Here is a 23837-nt window from a genome sequence, read left to right as displayed (position 1 = left end):
AGTGTTCTCAGGTGTTTTCAAAGGCGTTGTCAAATAAAATGCGTTATTATTATAGTTATTAAAACACAGCTGGTACAGGAAATGGTGTCACTAGCGCCCCCTTCATTTCCGGAATGCTCATTTCCATATACGGTATGAGACTGACAGGTCGGCCCGCAGCGAAGCGGACTTGGATGCAGTGAGTACAGACTTTATATCAAACTGGTTCTGACCCGTTTTCAGGCTTTTCCGGGTCAGAGGAGAGAGAACAGACCGAACCTTTCAGTCACAGTTTGACTGAAAGGTTCGGAAGTTGAAACACAGGAAGTTGAGCAGCAACTTCCTGTGTTTAAATGAATCTGTTTGTCAAAGTGGTTTAATGTCACATATTTTATTGCTGTCGTTTAAAGCTCTGAATAGAAAGTTCGTCACTAACTCTGGAAACAAACGTCTTTATGTTTTGACGCCTGTCAGACATTATGAGCTCAAAGTTGATCAACAGGTTTGTTCTGCCAGTAGAGGCTCATGGGAAATGTAGTTGACCTCTTCTGACTCCAGAACCTGTTACAGTAGAAATACTGAAAGTTTTTTAACTTTATTTTCTTTAAGTCTAAAACATCCATCTGAACTATAAACTGTAAATATTTATTCCACAAATCAAATGAGGATTTTAGTGATAAAACAAACAAGTCATGTGACTGTAAATAGAAAATGAAACTAACTTTGTTCTGCAGATCAGGCTCCATTTGAGACGGAGGACAGAAATAACTTGTTTTAAGACATGAGAGTTTTGTTTTTATGTATCTTAGTAGAAAAACCAGAATAAAAACATCTGTAAACAGATTATTAGGGGATAATAAGATAAAAATATTAATATTTTTCTGAATAAATGTATAATATTAGCAGAATAAAGTTGTAATATTCAGATTTTATTCCAGTATTTTCATGTTTTCTTTTCTCAGTGTGTCCATAATACTCCATCATGTTAACCTGGTTTCTCTGATTATGGAAATCATAAAATGTGACTCATCAGTCCTTCCTCATCAGTCTGAGGTTCATCAGAAACTGAAGTTTCTCTGATCTGTGGAGTCAAACCAGATTTAACCTCAACAGATTTCCCTCTCTTCCTCCTCTCTGTTCTTTCTCTTCCAGTTGAACGTCTTGTTTCTCTTGCAGCAGTGAGAAACTCTTTGTCTCTTTAAGCTGCTGGAAAACTGATCAGATCTGCTGAAAGCTGAGAGGATCAGATCAGATCTCTCCTCATGAGATCCATGGATCACCTGATCCTGAAGTCACTGATTGTTGGTCCGTCTGGAAAATATTCCTTCCACATATTCCTGCCTCTCAACAGGAGGACTGGCAGCCCATCTGAAGGAGGTCTGGAGCCCAAAGGGTTCAGAACCCCAAAGGGTTCAGAACCGCTGCTTTAACTGAGCCCATCTGTTCAGGACCAACACATCACCACTTCATAGGAAATGTTCACTCCTTCATTCACTTCATCTGACCTCACTCTGGATGTTTCTGCAGACCTGGAACATGATTCCAGTTTAGGTTTCAGACTCAGATCTGAAATGTTCTTCATAAAGTCAGAAGTTCTCCAGAAGGTTCTTGGATCAGCCAGCAGACATCAGAAGGTCATGAAGAAGTGAAGGAGAGAACAATTCAGACCCAGATGTTACCTGCTGGAATCAGGTTCCTCTGATCCTCTGAACACGTGATGGGAATCAACTTTCTGCTGACTGGGTCACTGGGATCTGACTGGTACTGGTTTCTCTTTCAGACTTACTGAGGTCCAGAAGATGGAAGATTTGGACCTAAAGGAGAACCGACCAGAACCTCCAGGATCCGACTGTCCCTCTATGAGGAGTGACTGGTCCAAGGGAATACCTCCAGACCTCAGTGATGAACCAGAACCATCAGACCCAAAGTAAGAAAAAAATAAGACAGATTTCAATAAGTTGTTGTTATCACTGCTATCATGTCCAAATGATGCTCTGTCGCAGCACAAGGCTCTTTCTAAAGTTCTTAGATTAATGCAAACTGGATCTGAATCCAGTTTACTGGTTTCCACCATTAAGAATGATCCATGTTTCTACTCTGGAGTCTAGATTAGAATCAGATTTTGGAGCCTCTGATGGAAACAGTTTCTGCTCTGACTCAGAATAAATAAAGATTTCAGATGATCAATACAACCAAAGAAAGATCAATCATAACAGCAAATATCATGAAATACTTCAAACCAGAGATCATCAATGTTCTGAGGTTCTGTTCTGACTCGGCTTCTGGTACCAGGACAGCTCCAGCCTGCTGTTAGTGAACTATTGCAGTGATGAAGAAATGTCTTCACAGAGGGAGGAAGAGGAGCAGCGTTGGTGAGGAAGAGCAGCCGTCCTGCTGTGCTTTGTGTCAGGAGGTTCTGATGGATCCGGTCTCTACCAGCTGTGGACACTGGTTCTGCAGACACTGCATCAGGTCCTACTGGGACCAGTCTGCTCCATCTGGACCCTCCTCCTGCCCCCAGTGTGGAAAAAGACCCAGAACAGCAGCTGGACTGCTGACAGCCAATCAGAGCAGCTGTGCTCCAGGTGAGACTGAACTCCTCCAATCAGAGCTTCCTTCTGTCGTCTGTTGAACCAATTCAACGTCTTTAGTTGGGATTTGGAAATTCAAGGTTTTATAAATCTTCCTGCCAACTAAATGTCTGTATTTCCAGCTGGTGTAAATGGTTTTGCTTTAAAGTGACTCTGTTCTCAGCTCTTTGTGCTAATTGCATTAAAAACTGAACATCTGATTAAATCTGATGTTGATGTATGAACTAGGCAGCCTAGTACTGCACTAGTGACATGCTGGGAGAATAACTTTGTATTATGGAGTGTAAAAGTCAGTCCCAGGGATCTTTAGATACAAATTCACCACATTATTCAGTTCTGACTAGATGAATAGAAACAGAATCAGTAACTCCAAAGGAAACAACAACAGTGATTTCACTGCACTCAGTAAACTTGGATGCTCTTCTGAGTTCAACACCTGCCTGCTACCTGTTGCCCCCTGACTCAGATTCATGGCCTACAGCGCCATCTAGTGACCAAAGAGGAAATGTATCACATGTTTGGTTCCTGCAGTGCCTGGAGACACGAAGGTGGAAAAAGCAACAGCTGATGTTACAGAGAGAGAAAGTTTGAGTCAGAAACCTTTATTTACTCTGATAATATAGCAGAGATTACAGTTTATATGTTTCTCCATATTTGTTATTTTATTAAAGGTAAAAAGCCCAATGCTTAACCTGCCAGGCCTATAATACACTGAAGAAAACCCTGTAATAATTCTAATAATCTATTGTTTTCTTCTAAAGGATGAAATCAGTCCCATTTCATTTTCAAACTACTATTGTTCTTTAAAAACATCCAATCCAGTCTTTGACAGAAATAGCATTTTAAATGTGAACCCTGCCAGATACAATCAGCTGTTTCTCTGACAGATTAGAGCTTTTTCTCTAGATTTCCTTCATTAAGGCTGGAAAATCCCAGTGGAAAACATTTTCCTTCTTTTCAATCTCCTGAAGTTTCTATTTGTGGGAGAAGTTCAGATAGAAACTGTAAAATGAGGACATGGTGACACGATGCAGAAGAGGTTATGTTGCTCAAAGCATTTAATGATGTGATTCTGTCAGTGTTTACTCATAAGCCTGTTGCGATAAACAATCAATCAATTAATCGCACGATAAATTAAAGCTATCGACCTCATTTCATTTATCGGCTATATGTTTCTTCTGGCCTTTTCTCTTTCTGTTGATGAATGAAAAAGGCTAGGTGCTCTCCACTGACCCTCCTTCCTCATTTCCTTAATGCCCAGCGCAAACTAACCATCTTAAAGCTGTCGGCCCATTTCCAGAACCTGAGAGCCCAAACGTTAGCCGACAGAAACACGAGGTATAACGGATCGATCTGTGGTTGTGATGGTGAGGAGAGAGGTTGGACAAGGAGTTAGCAATGGCTGTTAGCCACTCTAACCCAAAACAGCAGGATGCAATGTTGAGGTTTTCCACACTTTCACTTTATTTCGCTTCGTCCATTTAAAGCCAGATCTCCATGGTACTAAGATTAGAGTCTCATACAATGGACTGCTCCTCATCATCACAGATCATCTCCTCTACAAGAGTTCTCACTCTGCACAATAGTACAACAAAGGAAAAAGGGAATAGGCGCCCCCTTGTGGTGATACCTGCTCATCTCTAGGAACCAAGCAGTATAATGATTGTTACATGGTGTAAATAATGGCTACAAGTCCAGTTAACTCATTTTAAAACCAGGCATTAATGAATGCTTCACTGCAATACATGTGGCTGGTGTCAGTCTGACTGAATGAAAATCATTATAATATATTTATGTCACGTTAACGAAGAACAGCTGAAAAGTTACTGGGTTTACCAGGCCATATAGTATACAGACTTTATAATCTGCACAATTTTGGTTGAATGCAGTATTTATTTCCACTTTGACTTTATATTGTTGAGTTTTTATCCAAGTACATATTTTGTTGTTAGAGACTGAGAATCCATTTTATTTGTTTTTGGTTGTTTTATCAGTTCCAGTGTTTAGTGTTCTTTTGAAAATAAAGTGCATCTATTTTTGGCACACATTATTACATCATTTCCATTAAATCAGTGTAAAAAGGTCTTCAAACAATATTATCGTTTATCGCAACAATTAATTGCTCTGCAAAATTTGGTATTGTGACAGGCCGATTTACTCATCTGATTGATTTGTGAATTAAATACTTACATAGAACAGATTCTGGTCACAAATCAGAGGCTGAAATGTGATGTTTGATTATAGAACAATATTCTGTTTGTGATGATGGATCAAATTCTTTCAGTTGGGTTATTTTTACTTCAGTTGTTTCTTCTTTATTTCAGCAGATGTTGTTGTTCTGCAGCAGGAAGTTCTAGAGGAACATAAGATCGTCTGAGGAGGAGATGTGAATGTGTGACTGAAGGAAGTGATGAAACAGGAAGTAGGACCCTCCTCAACAGGATCTACACTGATCTCTACATCACAGAGGGACAAAGTGAAGAGGTTAATACCCAGCATGAGGTGAAGCAGCTGGAGAGAGCTGCCAAGATCCAGAACCTCCATGACTCTCCAATCAGGTGCCATGACATCTTTAAAACCTTCCCTGACCAACATGGAGCCATCAGAGTGGTTCTGACCAACGGCGTCGCTGGTGTTGGAAAAACCTTCTCAGTGCAGAAGTTCACTCTGGACTGGGCAGAGGGCTTGGAGAACCAAGATGTCAGTGTGGTGGCTCTGCTTTCGTTCAGGGAGCTGAACTTGATCAGAGATCAGCAGCACAGTCTTCTCTCCCTGCTCCATGTTTTCCATCCAACACTCCAGAAGCTCCCAGCAGAGCAGCTGGCTGGCTGCAAACTCCTCTTCATCTTTGATGGCCTGGATGAAAGCAGACTTTCACTGGACTTCAGCAGCAGTCAGCTGGTTTCTGACGTCACACAGAAATCATCAGTCAACGTTCTGCTGACAAACCTCATCAAGGGGAACCTGCTTCCCTCGGCTCTCATCTGGATAACTTCCAGACCTGCAGCGGCCAATCGGATCCCTCCTTCATGTGTTACCAGGGCGACAGAAGTACGAGGCTTCAGCGACACCCAGAAGGAGGAGTACTTCAGGAAGAGGTTCAGTGATGAAGAGCTGTCCAGCAGAATCATCTCCCACATCAAGACCTCCAGGAGCCTCCACATCATGTGTGGAATCCCAGTCTTCTGCTGGATCACTGCTACAGTTCTGGAGAACATGGTGACCTCAGAGCAGAGAGGAGAGCTGCCCAAGACCATGACTGACATGTACTCACACTTCCTGCTGGTCCAGACAAAGAGGAAGAACAACAAGTACCATGGAGGACATGAGACAAGTCCACAGGAGCTGATGGAGGCTGACAGGGAAGTTCTTCTGAAGCTGGGGAGGCTGGCGTTTGAACATCTGGAGAAAGGAAACATCATGTTCTACCAAGAAGACCTGGAGCAGTGTGGTCTGGATGTCACAGAGGCCTCAGTGTACTCAGGAGTTTGTACAGAGATCTTCAAAAGAGAGAATCTGATCTTCCAGAAACCAGTCTACTGCTTTGTTCATCTGAGCATTCAGGAGTTTCTGGCTGCAGTCTACATGTTCCACTGTTTCACCAGCAGCAACTCAGAGGTGATGGAGAAGTTCCTGGAAGGAAAATACAGTAAAACATCTCTGGAAGATTTCATTAAAAAAGTCCTAGAGAAATCCTTCCAAAGTAAAAATGGCCACCTGGACCTGTTTGTTCGTTTCCTTCATGGCCTCATTCTGGACTCCAACCAGAGACTGTTAGGAGGCCTTCTGGGTCAGACAGAGAACAGTCCAGAAACCATCCAGGGAATCATCAACAATCTGAAGGAGATGAACACTAATAGAATCTCTCCTGACAGAAGCGTCAACATCTTCCACTGTCTGGTGGAGATGAAGGATCTCTCAGTTTTTCAGGAGATCCAAGAGTTCCTGGAATCAGGGAAGAAAACTGTCAGAGATCCAGTGTTCAGCTCTGGCCTTCATGCTGCAGATGTCAGAGGTTCTGGATGAGTTGGACCTGGAGAAGTACAACACATCAGAATTGGGGAGACGGAGATTGGTTCCAGTTGTGAGGATCTGCAGAAAGGCTCGGTGAGTCCAGATCAGTCCAGATGGCAGAGTTACTGTAAAAAGTAACTTGGTTAAATTACTGATTATGTGATTTGAAAAGTAACCAAGTTACATTAAAGTAACTTTTTTAGTTACTTTCAGCAACTCTAAACAACAACGCTCAGCCACCTGTGAAAATTACTTTAATTTTTGCCAATGCTTAATTGCAAGTTATTTTATTATGATGACATCTGCAATGCATCTCCACTGATAATGTTGAACTGAAGGGGAAATTGTTTAATGGTTACAACAGCACAAAAAAAACTGTATAAATTTTTCTGTGTTGCTTTATTGTCTGTAAACTCTATATAGGACAATAAAGGATTTTAGGCCCCAACCCTCCCTGCTCCAGCCTCCAGGTTCTGTGTTACAGCTCTACGTTTGCTGTCAGTTTGCAGCGCACAGCGCTTCTCCCACTGGATGTGCTGCTTTCAGCCTCCTGGTCGTGTTCAGTTTGTTTCCTCCTGCTGAGATCGACTCTAAACCTTCCCACAATCCATCACAACCAACGTATTGATCTCCACTGCTTTAGACATTCCAGCCTCTTCCAGTTACTGGGAAAACCTTCAGTGCTTCACCAGGAAAGATGCTGCTTGATGTGTGGAGCCACAGAGGATCATCTGATGGGAGACAGGAGGACAGCTCTGGAAGCATCAGGATGCTTTTAGCAGAGCTGCTGGGTCCATTCATGACCATCATGATGGATATTTCATATCTATAGTCGGGGTGGTGGGGGGCAGTCTGGAGGAAACTCAACTTTCCTTCAGCATCTGGCTGCAGCTGAAGCTCCTGGTTTCCTCAGGAACAGAACCAGAACCAGGATGTTAGTTATGAAATGATCAAACTCAGTAAATGGATGTGAAGACCAGATGTTCATCAGATGATATCAATGTTATTAAATGTGTTTAAATAGATGATCTGGTTTCATTAGAACTGACTTTATTTCTTCTCTAATCACAGACTTGGTGGCTGTAAACTCGGAGAGGCTGAATGTGAAGCTGTGGCTTCAGCTCTGAAGTCCAACCAACATCTGACTGAACTGGAAATAAATCAGATCCACATGCAGGGAACCAGAACAGAATCTGGACTGAATAATGTGTTTGAGATCCTGCAGAGTTCAGTCAGTAAAGTGAAGAATCTGAGGTTTGTTTTCTCTATTTATCCTATAAAATCTTTCATTGATACTTTAATATTTATTTATCTACACATTTATTCTGTTTCTTTAAAAACAATCTGCTCTCAAAATGTCAGAATATAATTTTTAAAATATTTTGCTTTATAAATAAATTATTTTCATTTTTCTGACTTGAGAATATTGATCTTTATTTTTCACTATAAATGTTTTTAACTGATGAACAAAAATAAGTTCAAAAGTCAAATGATAATAATTAATGATGGAGATGTTTCAGTTTGTTCTGAGAAAGATTAAAATGATCAAATTGATTTATTTCTAATTTCTTCTTCACATTAATAATAAAATGTTCCTTCAGATCAATAGTAAAGACGTCTCTGTGTCGTCACTGCAGCAAACATCTGGTCTCCAGCTGTCCTCTGGTTCTGGTTCTAACCAGAACCAGAGAAGTTCTGTTTGTATAAAAGAAACTATAATATGAATAAAAACTGTCAGCAGCAGCAGCCGGTTCCTCCAGCTCAGCTTTGTCCTGAAGCTGTGGTTCTGTTGGACCGGGTCAGAGCAGAACCGTCTCTCCAGTCTGGCAGCTGACAGTCAGTTGGAGCCTCGACTCTCTGAGCTCAGAGACGCTTCATCAGGTCACTGATCAGAAACTAGAGCTGATTCAGATTCATCCATCATGTTCCTGATGATCAGATGTGATCAATAGTAAAGACGTCTCTGTGTCGTCACTGCAGCAAACATCTGGCCTCCAGCTGTCCTCTGTCTCTGCTGGGATGTCACCAGGTAGATGGACAACATCTGCTTGTTGGTGATTGGCTGAGCCGTTGTCATGGCAACATGCAGGTAGACAGGAGGCAGCATAGCAGCTTCTAGACCAGGACTCTTCAAATCCAGGCCTCCATGTTTGGTGACCTTTAACCTTTAGATGTTTCTGCTTCAACACCTGAATGAAATGATGAATTGTCCCTCAGGACGCAGTCCGGTTCTCCAGAGTCCTGCTGATGACCTCATGATGGGACTCAGGTGTTGAAGGTCACAGGACGCCGGCCATCGAGGCCTGGAGTTAAAGATCCCTGGTCCAGACCGAACCAGAATCGGTTCTAAAGTATTCCTGACCCATAGTTCTGTAACTATGGGTCAGTTTGAGCCAGTTCTACTGGCTCAAATATTAAACATCAGTTCATCATGTTTCTGGGATTTATACATTCAGTGAAATTAATTCTCTACATTTTGATTATTAATTTGTTCATATTTCAGATTTAACCTGCATCCTGTTGGCTTCAGCTCACATCTTTTATTCTTTATTTAGACTGGAGTACTGCAGTTTGTCAGAGATCAGCTGTTCTTCTCTGGCCTCAGCTCTAAAGTCCAACCAACATCTGACTGAACTGGACCTGAGCTACAACATCCTGACAGATTCTGGAGTGAAGGAGCTCTGTGGTTTTCTACAGGATCCTCAGTGCAGAATACAACGATTAAAGTAAGAAACCATGTTTTAGTCTGAATCTGATGTTTCTGATGTGAAAGTTGTGTTGCCATTAAACTGCAGACAGATGGCTGATATTCTACTGATCCACTCTGAATTCATGGCAAAGTCGGTTTTCTTCTTCTATTTGATCCAGTTAAAGTTTCTCTGTATTATAAAAGCACAAGCAGTTCCTCCTCCCACCATCACATTCAACCAATCACAGCCTTCATTTCACAGACACCAACCACACCTGCAGAGAGAAGGTCAAAGGTCAGATTGGAGAATAAAGGCTGATAAAACTCTGATATTAGGATCATTAAATGTCTTAATATCCACAAAATAATCAGATATAAAATCTGATAAAATGTCTTTATGTCCAAGACAGACTGAGGCTTAATTCACTAAATAATGATGTTCATCCACATCTCTGACCTTCTGATCATAAATGATCAATAAACCATCATTGATAAAACCACAAACTTTATTAACCTGTAAAGATGAACAGATGTAGAAACATCAGGAATCAGATTGATATTTAAAATGAATCTGAACTGAAATATTAGAGCTCAGTCCAACAGAAACAGTTTCATTTTGACCAGCAGCATCAATCTAAGTAAATGAAAATATATTGAAACATTTGATAACCTGTGTGAATAAATGCCAGGTAAACAAAGTATTCCCTCCCTTTCCTTGGTTCTGTCTAATAATGTCTGAGGTGAAGCAGCAGGAATCCTGTGAGTTTGTGACGATGCAGCAGGAAGTTGTGACGTTGACAGGAGGAGCTGGATGGACGCACGGTGGGACAGCGGATAGCAGAGCAGCTTTATTTCTAGACAACTTTAAACAGGACCAAAGAAGACATGGAGCAGCAGTCACATGATCCAATAATCTACCAATAAACCATCAATAGGAGATAATCATCAATACAACAGCCCTGGATCAAAATATGAAGATAATCATACAGTCAGTCAGAATCAAGCAAATGGAAATGGATGAAAATAACAATAAATTGATCAAATTCAAACTTAGACAAAAGTCAACATTTGGTTTGAAGCAGGAATTTATTGATCCTCCAGATAAATCAGTCAGTTCAGTTTCCACTCATGTGTTCATGTGTTTATGAATGAGTGAAGTGTAATTATTGCAGCTGTTGGTCCTCCAGATAAATCACTCAGTTCCAGTCAATAGAAGGTCAAAGGTCACTGTGGAAATGAGCTACTGCCATTAAATCACTGCAGCATTCATTAACAGCACTAATGTCACACTTTGGTTCTAAAAGTCCATTTTAATTCCCGACCAGAACCACTGAAATATTCTAACAACACGTCATAATAACGTGATTTGAGCTTGTTTGTTATTATGCAATAGCCAGCCCGGCCCTAACTCTCACAGATCCTTGGACTGACTACTGACCAGCTCTCAGATTGTTTTCCTTGGACCTTCTATCTTCTGGTGTCGAAAAAGATACGTCTAGCTCTAACTACCAACAGTCCAGAAGTTATGACCCTTTTCAGTTAACAAGCAATCAGTTGAGTAGCCCTCACTACTGCATAACTCCAATAACCTCTTTGTTAACTGTAGCTCCCTCTCTAATAATAACGAGCACTTGTTAACGGCTTGATTAGTTTCAGTGACTTTGTGAGTCCCAGGGTCATTATCTATGTAACTATTAAAGGAAAGTCCAGAACCACACATTCCTAGAATCACGTACATGAATTTTACATCAAGTAGAAGAACCATAACCAATAAATGACTCAATTATTTTCAATGTCCACAAACCTCATTAAAATTTTAATATATACATTTATTAAGCAAGTATTGAACAAGGGTAAATGACAACCAGATTAATTATCAATGATTATAAGTATTTAGGAACAAAATAAATCTGAATAAATCCACATAACCTTCCCTAACTTCGTTCCCTGAACTGTGTCATTGATTAACTAAATCAGGCTTTGTGGTGCAGACAAACTCGTACCCAGATGATGGAGGATCTCGGCAACAGAAGACTTGAATGTCCTTAAGACAGAGTCTTGTCTTAGTATGACAAACCCAAAGCCCCTTTCAAATAGAAACAAAGCAGAGACGGTTGTCTTCCAAACGTCCCGATCTTCATCACTCTTGTGACCTTTGTTCAATCACCAAGTCTGTTGCAGAAATCTTGAGACTATTTTGGGCTGAGTGCAGAGCTACGTTCAAATCAGGCATCGGGTCCCATCGCTTTTTCAGTGCATGATCTCTACGTGGTGAAGTAGTTAGAGCTTCATTCCCTCATTAACGAGCTGGTCATATGGTGCACCATATGGAATGTGGGAATCACCTACCAGAATAAATCAATTCTCCTGTCTCTTCTCTGGGCCTTTTCCCCTTAATAAAGAAGCTTTCCAAAGACATCTGATCTGTTTCTGACTCATTTTGCTGCTTGTGGGCTCAATGTTGGTGCAAGACATAACAGAGAGAATCCGGTAAAAGGATTTTCAATAAAAACATTCTCCAGACTCAAATAATACATAAAACGGAAATATTTAATTATTTCTTGTGTGACCCGGTACCAATTGGTCCATGAACTGGTACCGGCCCGGGGATTGGGGACTACTACTACACTGGATGCAGTTGGTCCGCGTCTGCCTGTTGTTGGTCCATTGTTTTCTGTAATTGCTGATGGTAGCGTCTTGCCCCCTCTCCCAATCTCAGCCGATCTTGTTGATCGTAGCTTTGTGTTGGACTCACCTGACTCTTCGTTTGCTGCTTTAATTGGTGACTGCAGCATTTTCGCTCCCTCTCCCAATTTTAGCAAGCCTCCTGTTCGGAGTTCTGGGTTGGGCTACATGTTGCCCCTCTGTGTTTAATTGGTAATGATGTTTTCACCCCCTCTCCCAGTTTTATTTTTTTGTCCTTTATTCTGGACATAGCTTACAGTGTTAGCCCCTTTGTTGCTCTTTTATTGTGGTTGGTGACAGTAGCTACTCCGCCCCCTTTCCCAATCGTAGTCTGCTCTGTCTGCCTGACTCGATTCAGTTTCATATGTCCAGAGGGTGGACGACTTTCTCCAGCTTGTGAGTCGATTCCGGCTGGGCAGACAGCTTTGCCTTCCTGTAGATGCTGGGCAAACTAACATCGGTTACTTGGGTTGTGCCCTTCGGTCTGTTGTCACTGCACCCTTTGTAGAGGTGGATCAACAGCTGGCTCCTGGATGTCAAGCTACACAGGCATCGCAAACTTGTGGTTATGTGGCCATATTTTTGTGTCCAGAGTCAATGGAGAAACGGGACCTATTTGTCAAGGGGGGTGACCATGGGGGTGGTTGTGTGTCGCAGAAAGGTGGTCATGACAGATGTCAGAACTTTGGGATGGGGTGTTATGTGGCAACACAGGATGGTTCAGGGCCGCTGGTGCCCACAGGATTGCTCCAAGCATATAAATGTGCTGGAGCTACATGCTGTGTATTTGGCACTCAGGCACTTTTTGCCCCACCATAGGAGAGACATGTCTTGGTTCAGTCAGACAACACCTCTGTTGATCATTACCACATCAACCACCAAGGTGGGACCAGGTCAGCGCAACTTCTGAAGGAGACCCAGAATCTCCTGGAATGGGCATCTGTTCACCTAACCACCCTACAGGCGGTGTACTTGCCAGGGCTGCACAAAAAGATAGCAGACTCCCTTCCCCAGCAGGCGCCAGCTCCGGGAGAGTGGTCCCTCCACAGAGACATAGTCCGCCTGATCTGGTCCTCTATGGTTTTCTCTTACAGTGTCTGCTGGTGCACTGGGCCAGGACGCTTTGGCTCATCCTTGGCCCAGGGTCTTCCTATATGCCTTCCCGCCCCTTTCCCTGATTTGGCCGACTCTTCAGAGAGTTCTCAAGGAGGGCCACAGGATGGCCATCCTGGAGAAGGCCATCTGGTATCTCCATATTGGACGGCACAGCCATGGCTCCCACTTCTACAGAGTCTATGTCAGTGTTCCATGGTGTCTCCCAACCAGGAGGGATTTACTGTCTCAGTTGGGGGTCAGATATGGCATCCTGATCCTCAACACCTCTGGCTGTGGGTGTGACCGCTGGGAGACTTAAACAACAGCTGACTGGGTATTCAGCTCCTGTCAGGCACACTATTTTGAGTGCCAGAGCATTCTCCACTCGTCAGCAATATGAAAACAGATGGCATCTGTTTTCCTGCTGGTGTGACTGGATAATGATGATCTAGTCACCTGTGGGATAACCACTATTTTGGAGTTTCTTCAGTCTCTTCTTGATAAGAGCTGCTCTCCTTCGACACTTAAGGTATATGTAGCGGCTATATTGTCTAGTCATGCTGAGATTGATGGCTGTACAGTGGGGAGCCATAATCTGTTTTTGGGACCTGTCCTTGGTCCTCAGTGCTCTGTGCCATCCTCCATTTGAGCCTTTGGTTCAGGTGGACCTCAAATTGTTGTCATGTAAAACTGCTTTTTTGTTGGGTAGTGTCTCAGATAAGAGGGTCAGTGTGCTACGTCCTTCCGTCAGTCCATCATGTCTCAGTTGGAGTTTGAATGGCTCTGGTGTTACCTTGTAGCCAAACCCGGTGTTTGTCCTTAAGGTGTTTTCTCATTCTCATTGTGACCAAGCATTGAGATTGGTGTTTTCAGCCCATGTCAGGGGAAGCTGGTGATAATACTGTGCCCAGTAAGGGCACTGGAGGCATATATTGCAGCCAGTGCTGCTATAAGACACTCAGACCAGCTGTTCTTATGTTATGGGGCTCTAGATAAGGTTGTCCTCTGTCCAAACAGTGTCTCTCCCATTGGATTGTGGGTGTTTTTCCATGCCTACACTGCAGTCCTGGCCAGCTGGTTTAAAGGCTCCCTCGACCAGGAGTGTTTCCACTTCCTGGGCAGCCTTGAGAGGAGTTCCACTGGAAGCTATATGTGCTGCTGCATCATGGGCTTCTCTGAGCATTCACTAGATTTTACAATGTGAATGTGGCCTCCTCTCATTGTCTTCTCAGTGAGGTTTGTGCTCAGGATTCCTTGCGACATCTGTGGTATTAGTCATTCAGTGCTTTCAGCATCGCCCTCTGGTGGTCAATAGGGATAAAATAGAACAAAAGTCGAATATGTAACTACGGTTCTATGAATCCCGGACGACCAGCAGAGATGCTTTGTCACTCAGAATACTTGCATTTCGTGAGAAGATTCTGTTGGAACAGAGCCTCGGATAACTTCATGCTATACTGCCTCTGATTGTTCGTCCAATATGTCACAGGTGTGACTCTGTTGATATTATTGCTCGAACAGCGCATACGCCTCTGGCCCTCTGGCCATCATCCGGACTTCATAAAACCATAGTTGCATACGTAACTTTTGTTTTACGTATGCAAATATTAAACAGTTCATCGTGTTTTACATTCAGTGAAATTTTCTGCATTTTATTATTAATTGTTCATATTTCAGATTTAACCTGCATCCTGTTGGCTTCAGCTCACATCTTTTATTCTTTATTCAGATTGATGGGCTGCAGTTTGTCAGAGATCAGCTGTTCTTCTCTGGCCTCAGCTCTAAAGTCCAACCAACATCTGACTGAACTGGACCTGAGCTACAACATCCTGACGGATTCTGGAGTGAAGGAGCTCTGTGGTTTTCTACAGAATCCTCAGTGCAGAATACAACGATTAATGTAAGAAACCATGTTTCAGTCTGGATCTAATGTTTCTGATGTGAAAGTTGTGTTTGCCATTAAACTGCAGACAGATGGCTGATATTCTACTGATCCACTCTGAATTCATGGCAAGTCGGTTTTTTCTTCTATGGTTTGATCCAGTTAAAGTTTCTCTGTATTATAAAAGCACAAGCAGTTCCTCCTCCACCATCACATTCAACCAATCACAGCCTTCATTTCACAGACACCAACCACACCTGCAGAGAGAAGGTCAAAGGTCAGATTGGAGAATAAAGGCTGATAAAACTCTGATATTAGGATCATTAAATGTCTTAATATCCACCAAAATAATCAGATATAAAATCTGATAAAATGTCTTTATGTCCAAGACAGACTGAGGCTTAATTTACTAAAATAATGATGTTCATCCACATCTCTGACCTTCTGATCATAAATGATCAATAAACCATCATTGATAAAACCACAAACTTTATTAACTTGTAAAGATGAACAGATGTAGAAACATCAGGAATCAGATTGATATTTAAAATGAATCTGAAATGAAATATTAGAGTTTTAATTCCCGACCAGAACCACTGAAATATTCTAACAACACGTCATAATAACATGTTCTGGTTCTGCTGGTTTGGACTCTATAAACCAGTTTTACTGGATCAAATATTAAACATCAGTTCATCATGTTTCACTTTTACATTCAGTGAAATTAATTTTCTACATTTTATTATTAATTTGTTGATATTTCAGTTTTAACCCATCCTGTTGGCTTCAGCTCACATCTTTTATTCTTTATTCAGGTTGATCAGCTGCAGGTTGTCAGAGATCAGCTGTTCTTCTCTGGTCTCAGCTCTGACCTTTAACCCCTCCCATCTGACTGAACTGGACCTGAGAGGAAACAACCTGAAAGATTCAGACATTCAGCAGTTGAAGCGTTTTGTAAAATATGTTCAGTAAGTAAATGTTTCATTGAGTCCAGCTGCTGTCAGCATCTTGAACTAAACCAGTTCCTATCAGAGCAAAGCTCCAGTGTTCCCAGTAAAGCTGCAGCTTCTCAGTGGGAGGAGAATGGTTCAGGCTTCCTGATTGGACACAGAGACAGCAATCAGCCAATCAGAGCAGCAGCAGCTTGCTGTGTTCCTGTGTTTGTGTTGCTGTGTCCGTGTCTCCAGGAAGTCCAGCTGGACTCCAGCGTCCAGCCGTCCAACATGTCTAGAGACAGTGGTCCTCATTCATCAACCTGTGGCAGCAGCAGATCTGATCTCAGACCTGCTTGTTCTCTCAGTTCAACAGGAAACAACTGATCAGGTTGATGTTGGTCACAGCTCTGAGATCAGTCTGACTGCAGCCTGGAAACCACTGGCTCTGATTTCACAAACCATCATTCATTTAGTCAGCAGCTGCTCTTTCTGCCCAAGTCCACTCCTCCCATCTGGACATGTGTCCTCCTGTCCTCAGTCTCATCAGATGTGTTCAGGGACAGCCTCCATGTTGGACAGTCAGCTGATGTTCCAGCAGCAGATGAGATGTTCATCAGCAGCAGTTTGTGTCTAAATGCAGCAGCAGCTGCAGCAGTGAAGCCTTCAGACTCTCAGCAGTTTGTTTCCACTGTGGACTTGAGTGGAACCTGCAGAGGAAGCAGACTGGATGCTGAAAGTGTGTGTAGGTGTGTGAGCTTGGAGCTCAGTGTGTTCACTGCAACACGTTAAGATGAGAGCTGAAAGGAAGCTGCTCTGATCAGGACTGAAGGCCCTGCTGCTGTTTCTACTGGATGTGCTGCGTCACTGACTGCTGCTGGAGAGAAGCTGGAAACTCACTGATCTGATCTGTGCGTCTTGCTTCTCTCTGCAGGTTCTGATGATCTGTGTAAAGAAGAGAATCGTCTCTGTTTCCTGCTGATCCTCAGATATTACTTTTTTTTCCCTTTGATTTGTTTTGAGCTTTTAACCAAGTAATATGAAATAAAGTCCAATTCAATAGTTTCTTGGCTGCATTTTGCTCTATCTTCATGTGGTTCCTGGATGTTTTTCTATTTGAGATATTTTCTCTTCATTCTTGTGAAGCTCTGCTGACTTTATCTGCTGCTGCTGCAAACAGCTCAGTGAGTCAGTGATGTTTTCTTCAGTTAGAGCAGGGGTGCTCAAGTCCAGTCCTGGAGAGCTACCATCCTGCAACTATCAGATGCATCCCTGCTCCAACACACCTGAATCAAATGAATGACTCGTTACCAGGCCTGTTCATAGCTGAGCCTGGTCTACTGGAGTGAGGCTGCAACCAGAAGTTGCAGGACGGTAGCTCTCCAGGACTGGACTTGAGCTCCCCTGAGTTAGAGGAAGAATATTTTCTTGATTTGAATGAAAAATTTTTTCTCTTTCTGTCCATGCCCCTATAGCCTCAAATCATGCCTTTCCACCATCTCTCACAGATTGTATCTTCCTTTCATGGCAGAGAATAGGAATTGCAACTTTTCAGGATATGTATATTGATAATACTTTTGCCTCATTTCAACAAATTTCTGAGAAGGTTGATATCCCACGCCACCAATTTTTTAAATACTTGCAAGTACGCAGCTTTGTCCGCTCTACCTATTCAAATTTTCCAACCCCAGGGATTCACCGTTAGTTTTCTAAAACCTACTGCCAAATTGAAAGGAGCCATATCTTTTATTTATAATCAAATTACGCTTCTACGCCCTCAATCTCTGAACTCCTTTAAATCACGTTGGGAGGAAGACCTCGGACAGGCCATTTCAGAGGATCTCTGGACACACATTCTGTCGCTAGAGCATAAATCATCTATTTGTGCCAGACATAATCACCTTCAATGCAAACTTGTATATCGCAGCATTACACTAAAGCACAGCTAGCCAAGTTTTACAACAATGTCTCTCCTGCCTGTGATAGATGCCAACGTTCTCCAGCCAATCTGATCCACACTATTTGGTTTTGTCCTCAACTTTCCAACTATTGGTCCAAAGTTTTTGCTTTCCTGTCAGACATTTTTGACAAGAAATTGCAGCTTGACCCATTGACTGCTTTGTTTGGAGTTGCTCCTCCTTTCAGAAATCTTCTTTAGCATTTCTGACCTTTTTGGCAAGGAGAGTGATTATAATAAAATGGAAGTCACCTCAACCTCCATCATATGTCCACTGGCTTCGAGATACGTTGTATTTCATTAAACTTGAGAAAATTCGGTTTACTTTAAGAGGCTCTTCTACAAGATTTTTGGATTTGTGGAGCCCCCTGTTAGGAACCCTTACAGAGATTCATTTCTCTAATGTCCCTGAATGATGAGGTGGTACGTATGTAGCTGAGGTTTATCATTTTTACCTATGTCTCTTTTTCTTCTATCTTCCTTCTCTAGTTTGACTGATATACTGACTCTAGTATCCCCTGCACCAGTGTTTTTTTATTTATTTTATTATTGATGTATCTGTTTCTATTTACTCTGATCTGATCCACTTGATGTATTTCATGTCTGTATATATGTGGGTATGTTTGGGTTCATTCTAGCCCATTAGGTTTGTAGGTTAAAGGTACATTAACTGTGTAACTATTGTACTGCCTTCACATTGTACCTCACGTTAAAACATAAATAAAGTTTTGAAGAAGAAGAATGAATATTTTTATTTCACACTCTCTCAAGGTTAAATCTAAAACATCCTAGGAGTCAAATAATCTTTGTAACCTCATCAACCAGCTGACATGATTCTCATATCATCATTAGATATGATGCATGAAGCATTACTTTTTTATAGGTTCATGATGTCAAATGAGTTCAGTTGCAGTGATTTAATTATCTAGCAATAATATTATATTATTATCTAGCAATAATATTATATTATTGCTAGATAATAAAGGAATCACTGATGAAATTGATGAACAATTGTGCTAATCACAGTTAACTCTTAATCTGCCAATGGTGCAAATACATTATATTCAGAGTAAAACTCAATCTTTAGTTAATAATTCAATAAAACCAAAACATTCAGCAACACTTTGCTTTATTTGCCTTTAGTTGTTGCTTCTCTCTCTGTTCTGTTCAAAACTGGACAAGTTAGATTTTATTCTTATTTTATTCCATCTTCAAGTGGAATATTTTTATCTGTAAGACTACAACATACAAATAGTATAACACAACCGCTTTTATTTTTAAAAACGCCCCCTTAAGAAAAAATTATGATAAAACCAAGATGAAGAAAGTTTCATTTCTATATCCAGTAAATATGTTTGCACTTTGTAATTCAGATTGAATAAAAATTTACCTTCCAATTATGTGTAGAATCCAAACAAACTTGGAAAAACCTACAAGTTAGAGGAATCAGTTCAAATTTGATGTATAAACTGTAATCTGGATGTTGTTTTTATGTGAGCATTTTAAGTTTTTGTTGTATCTTGACAAATCTGAAAATCTACAAACGTTTCTGCAAGAGCAAACCATCAATCCTGTTACTTCCAAACAAAGAAATCCACTTTATTTTACTTCACTTTCCCTCATTTTTCAAGATATTTAAGAACAAAACGTTAAACTCATTTCGTCCAACATTTCAACTTCAACATGCAAATTAGTGAGCTGCAGCTGCAGCAGCAGCTGCAGCAGCAGCAGCTGGTGATGAAGTCCTCAAACATTTCAATCATAACTGAAAACAAAAATGACCAAATCCTGTGGATGTGATGTGAATATTCTGAAAACACTCAGCATCAAACATCCCAGTGATTTCAGGAATCTGTTCTTGTCTTAATGTTCAGTCATGTTAATGTGACTCGATCTGCTTGTTGCTCGTTTCTCTCCAGTTTCCACAATCATAGACTTTCCTCCATCCAGCAGAACTACATCCCTGCTCTCTCTCTGGTCTCAGGTCCAAAGAAAACTGTCCACCTGTCCTGATTTATGACAGCTGCTTCATGTCGTACATGGGAACCTCGGACTCGGCCGCCTTGGCCTGGTGGTCAGCCGGCCGGGCTGCTCCTGGGCTGCTCTTCCGGCCTTTAGGAGGAGGAACTGGAACGGCGGCCTCCGCAGCTCCCTCCGCTCCTTCCTGACCCTCAGCCACAGTCCTTTCTTTCTTCAGGTTCAGCTTCGCTGGGACGGTCTTGGTGAAGGTCTCCTTCAGCTTCTCACCTGATTGGCGGATCTTCTCGCGCCTTTCAGCCGTTACGATTCGCTCGCCGAGTTTGTTGACTTTGGTGCCCAGGTTCTCTCGGGTCTTGCTCATGTTCTCCTTGGAGAAGGTGGTTTTGAAGCTCTCGATGCGTGTCAAGCCTGTCTTCTTCATCCGGCCGGCTGATGAGGTGTCTGCTTCCTCCACAACCATGTACTCTTCGTCCGACTCTGGAGGAAGATCAAACTTGTCTGGTTCCACCTCAGGTCTTGCCGCAGCGCCGCCGCTGGACTCTGCCGGCTCGTTACCTGGTGTGACAGCTTTGACTTCCTGGTCCCTGAGAAACAGAAATATCAATATCAGCATCTAGATGTTGCAGGACAAACCTTTGCACTGACTTTCTTTCTCAGACAGTTTAATAATGACGTCGGGTTTAAATCTGTCGCTGGTCACAATGTGTCATCCAGACTGGAGGGGTCAGTGCAGGTCTTGGTCCTGCATCCAGAAATAAAGCAGCACCTGTTTGTGCAGCTCAGCGCTGAGCTGCAGGAAGCTAAACATATCCGTGAGCTGCAGCTTCCATGTCCAGCTGCATCACAACGTGCAACTGGTCAGGTTTCAGGAAATGTTGAATGAGCAGAAACTGATTCATGATTAATCAGACTTCACTCATTCATACCATGAGAGGAAAGGGAATCTAACTGGTGGCAAGTAAACAGACTAAATGTTTGGATCAACCGTAGAAGTTAACGTCACAATGACATTTCTGATCCGAAACAATCCAACAAAAATCCCTATTTATAAATAAATATGTAACTAAACAATTGATGGAGCCAAATGGACAAAATAAACTTTCAAGGCCATAAATGTTCTGATAACCAGCTGACCTGTCAGAAAACCCAGAACCCACAGATAATAAACATCTGTTCTGTGATTCCAGGAACGTGAAGTTTCTTTAAGTCTTACTGGAATAATGATGACATGAATCGTCATAAACCAGTAAATTGGAATCATGTTAATGGAGAATCAACATCTTTGACTGGTGCCACAAGACACCTGATAGGCTGACATTTCCCGGCCTTAGTCAGGATGCATGCCGGCCATAACTGAGCTGCACAGTAAGTGAACACGTAGCTTAAGCTGCTAACAAGCTGCCAGCTAGCAAAGTCAGGAATCTTCACCTGGACGACTGGTTACTGTTAGATTATTGTCCAAAGAAAAGCAACAATAAGTTGCATCATAAAGGAAACTAAATTATGAACTAAGGTTTAGTCAAGAACAATGAAACTTGCAGCATGGTGTTCGCCGCCTGCGATGAAACTTCAGACTTAAATAACCTCAGTCATTTAACTCAGACAATCACCTTGATAAATCTATATCAATTCATTTTACTCTAAGCAAATGCATAACATGTTTCACTGATCAGTTCAACTTCTATCTGCCATCAGAGCAAAATGAAAAGAACCGATTGGCCAGAGATTAGCAGGGATGAGCAGAGCTCTATATTAGGAGATGCTGGAGGCTCCGACTCAGAATAACTCGGACCGTCAGCTCTCAGCTGGCACAGTCAGTTATATCACAGCAGCTCTGGGGCTCAACACATGCTGCTCTCTGTCTCAACAGTAACTTTGGGACGTTTATATTTGGCTAACAACTCCTTCCTTCAGGTCTGAGACATGATGGAGGGATGCAGCCAAGTCTGAATATCAAATGGTTTTTCTGTAGGTCTTACTTTACATGCATGTCTGGATTTGAGCTTTTTTCCATGGGAACATCTTAATTAAAGGAAAAACAAAGTAATTATAGAAACGTTTCTTGGAGCTATTGCTGAATATTGTGCAGGTAATTGTGTCAGTACGACATCCAAACGTCGCACTGATGTTATTTTCATTCAGAGCTGCAACATCCGTCCAAAGAATGGTTTCAAAATGTAACTGATTGATTTAAAGCAGCCAAAAAGTTTTATTTCTCTAATAAACTCATGAACAGCTCAGATCTGAGCAGCAGAACTAAATAACCGAGTCGCCGTCATGTTGGCAGCTGCTGACTGAGAAGAAGTCAAATGAGGCCTGATGACGTTTGTCCTTAAACATTCATATTAAATAAACTCAGATTAAAAGACTTAAAGCAAAGACAAATTTCCCCCAAACTTTTTCTAAAAGTCTGGAGAGAATCTGGAGATATTTAATGAAATTCTGATGAAACAAACTTTGTCTTTCACAGAGAGGAAAATCCTTCTGTATGTCACTGATATGAATTATTCTCCTCTTGTTAACATGATTAATATAATCTTCTCATTAGAACTGAACAAATTTGTGTTTTAACAGGTTTGACCTTCTGCTGTGTTTCTAAAAGCAGTTTGAATCAGATGTGAAACTTTTCTTTGCCTCTGAGTCGGTTCAGTGTTAGAACAGTAACTGGCTGATCAATCCACCCATCAGCTGATTGATCCGATCAGCTGATTGATCCGAGCTGATTGATCCGATCAGCTGATTGATCCGATCAGCTGATTGATCCGATCAGCTGATGCTCCAAACGTTTCCTGTGAAAACTCGTCTAATTCGCTACGTTGGGACTGTTGGTGCAGATGTAGCCAGTCTCTTGCTCTCGGTGTTTTCCATGCGGCTGACATTAAGATCGTTACCCAATGCAATCATTACTTTGCTAAACAGAATTTCAGAAGTTTTTCCAGAGCCAATGAAGCATCAGGATGTCCAAACAGTTGAAATGTTGGTCCAGTGAGCCTCACCTGGTAAATGACCACCCTGAACTTGTTCTTGGCGAGCAGGTCTCCCTGTGTGGCCTCCACCTTCTTCACCCTGAGGTTCTGGTTCTCCACCCGCACCCTGACGTCCTTGATGTGGCAGCTGACCTTGCGGGTCTTCTCCAGCAGCCGGCTGACCGTGGAGCTGGTGTTTGCGTGATCGTTGGTGAGTTTGACGACGTCGGCCTGGATGCTTTTCACTGTGTTCTCCAGCTCCAGCTGACGCTCCTCCATGCGCTGCTGTGTGGCCTGAACGTTGTCCATGAGGCCCGCCACGCGCTCCAGCAGCGCCATGACGCCGCCGGCATCATCTCCACCTCCGGGTGGCAAGACCGCTTTGTCCGTCATTCTTGCTGCTCGCTGGTTTTTCAACGACCTGGTCAGTCGGTCGCTTGAATTCAATGATCCGAATGGAAATGAAGAAGAGATGAAGGGAGATGAAAGCCCTGCAGAATCTGTGAAAGTCAGTGGTGATAAAGAACCAAGAACCACAGCATGAGGGTCGAGGTGTTGGGATCCAGTAGAGGAGAGACAGCGAGAAGGACCAGATCAAACTCTGCAGCTGGAGGCTGACCCTGATGGTGTCAAGTTAATGACTCCACCCTGTTGGACCTGGCAGGGAGGAGCTGGAGGAACCCGATCCAACGAAACACCAACAGGATGAAGGAGCTTTACTGACATCAACGTTCAAAATATATTTGTAGATTTCAAAGAAACAAGACACAAATATTGATCAGTAATTATCTTATTGATCTGTATTGATCTTACAGCAAGTTTTTATTGGCATAAAGACTAAAATGTTGCAACGTCTCAGAGAAGCAGACAGAATGTTTGTTCAGACCTGTGACTGAAAAAGACTTGAATGTTTCCCAGTTTCTCTCTTTTCTCCTCTGCTAAAAATACTGCAGACGGAAAATGACTCACCAAGCCCAGCATGTCTCCTCCACCATCCAACCACCATCCAACCACCATCCAACCATCATCCCACCATCCAACCATCATCCAACCACCATCCAACCACC

The 23837-nt window shown here is 42.3% G+C and overlaps 1 protein-coding gene and 1 pseudogene across 1 annotated transcript; one reads left to right on the top strand and one right to left on the bottom strand.

Annotated features, from left to right (window-relative positions):
* Positions 1-122: 122 nt before the first annotated feature.
* On the top strand, positions 123-16932 carry LOC129355217 (NACHT, LRR and PYD domains-containing protein 3-like; annotated as a pseudogene).
* Positions 16933-19398: 2466 nt separating this feature from the next.
* LOC129355221 (caveolae-associated protein 4a-like) lies at positions 19399-23388 on the bottom strand. Its single transcript, XM_055024756.1, has 2 exons — positions 22800-23388; positions 19399-20389 (listed from the first exon to the last, which is right to left on the bottom strand). The coding sequence occupies exons 1-2, from the start codon at positions 23161-23163 to the stop codon at positions 19839-19841; spliced, it is 915 nt and encodes a 304-aa protein (XP_054880731.1). The 5' UTR covers positions 23164-23388; the 3' UTR covers positions 19399-19838.
* Between the last annotated feature and the right edge of the window lie 449 nt (positions 23389-23837).

The sequence above is a fragment of the Poeciliopsis prolifica genome, unplaced genomic scaffold (genome assembly GCF_027474105.1).
Source record: "Poeciliopsis prolifica strain line A6 unplaced genomic scaffold, Auburn_PproV2 SCAFFOLD127, whole genome shotgun sequence".
Classification (NCBI taxonomy): Eukaryota; Metazoa; Chordata; class Actinopteri; order Cyprinodontiformes; family Poeciliidae; genus Poeciliopsis; species Poeciliopsis prolifica.
This window is presented reverse-complemented; position numbering and strand designations above follow the sequence as displayed.

Coding starts and splice junctions, on each gene's coding strand:
- LOC129355221 (XM_055024756.1), bottom strand. CDS start 23,163: ATGACGGACAAAGCGGTCTTGCCACCCGGAGGTGGAGATGATGCCGGC. Junction 20,390..22,799: donor CAGGGTGGTCATTTACCAGG/TGAGGCTCACTG, acceptor TTCTGTTTCTCA/GGGACCAGGAAGTCAAAGCT.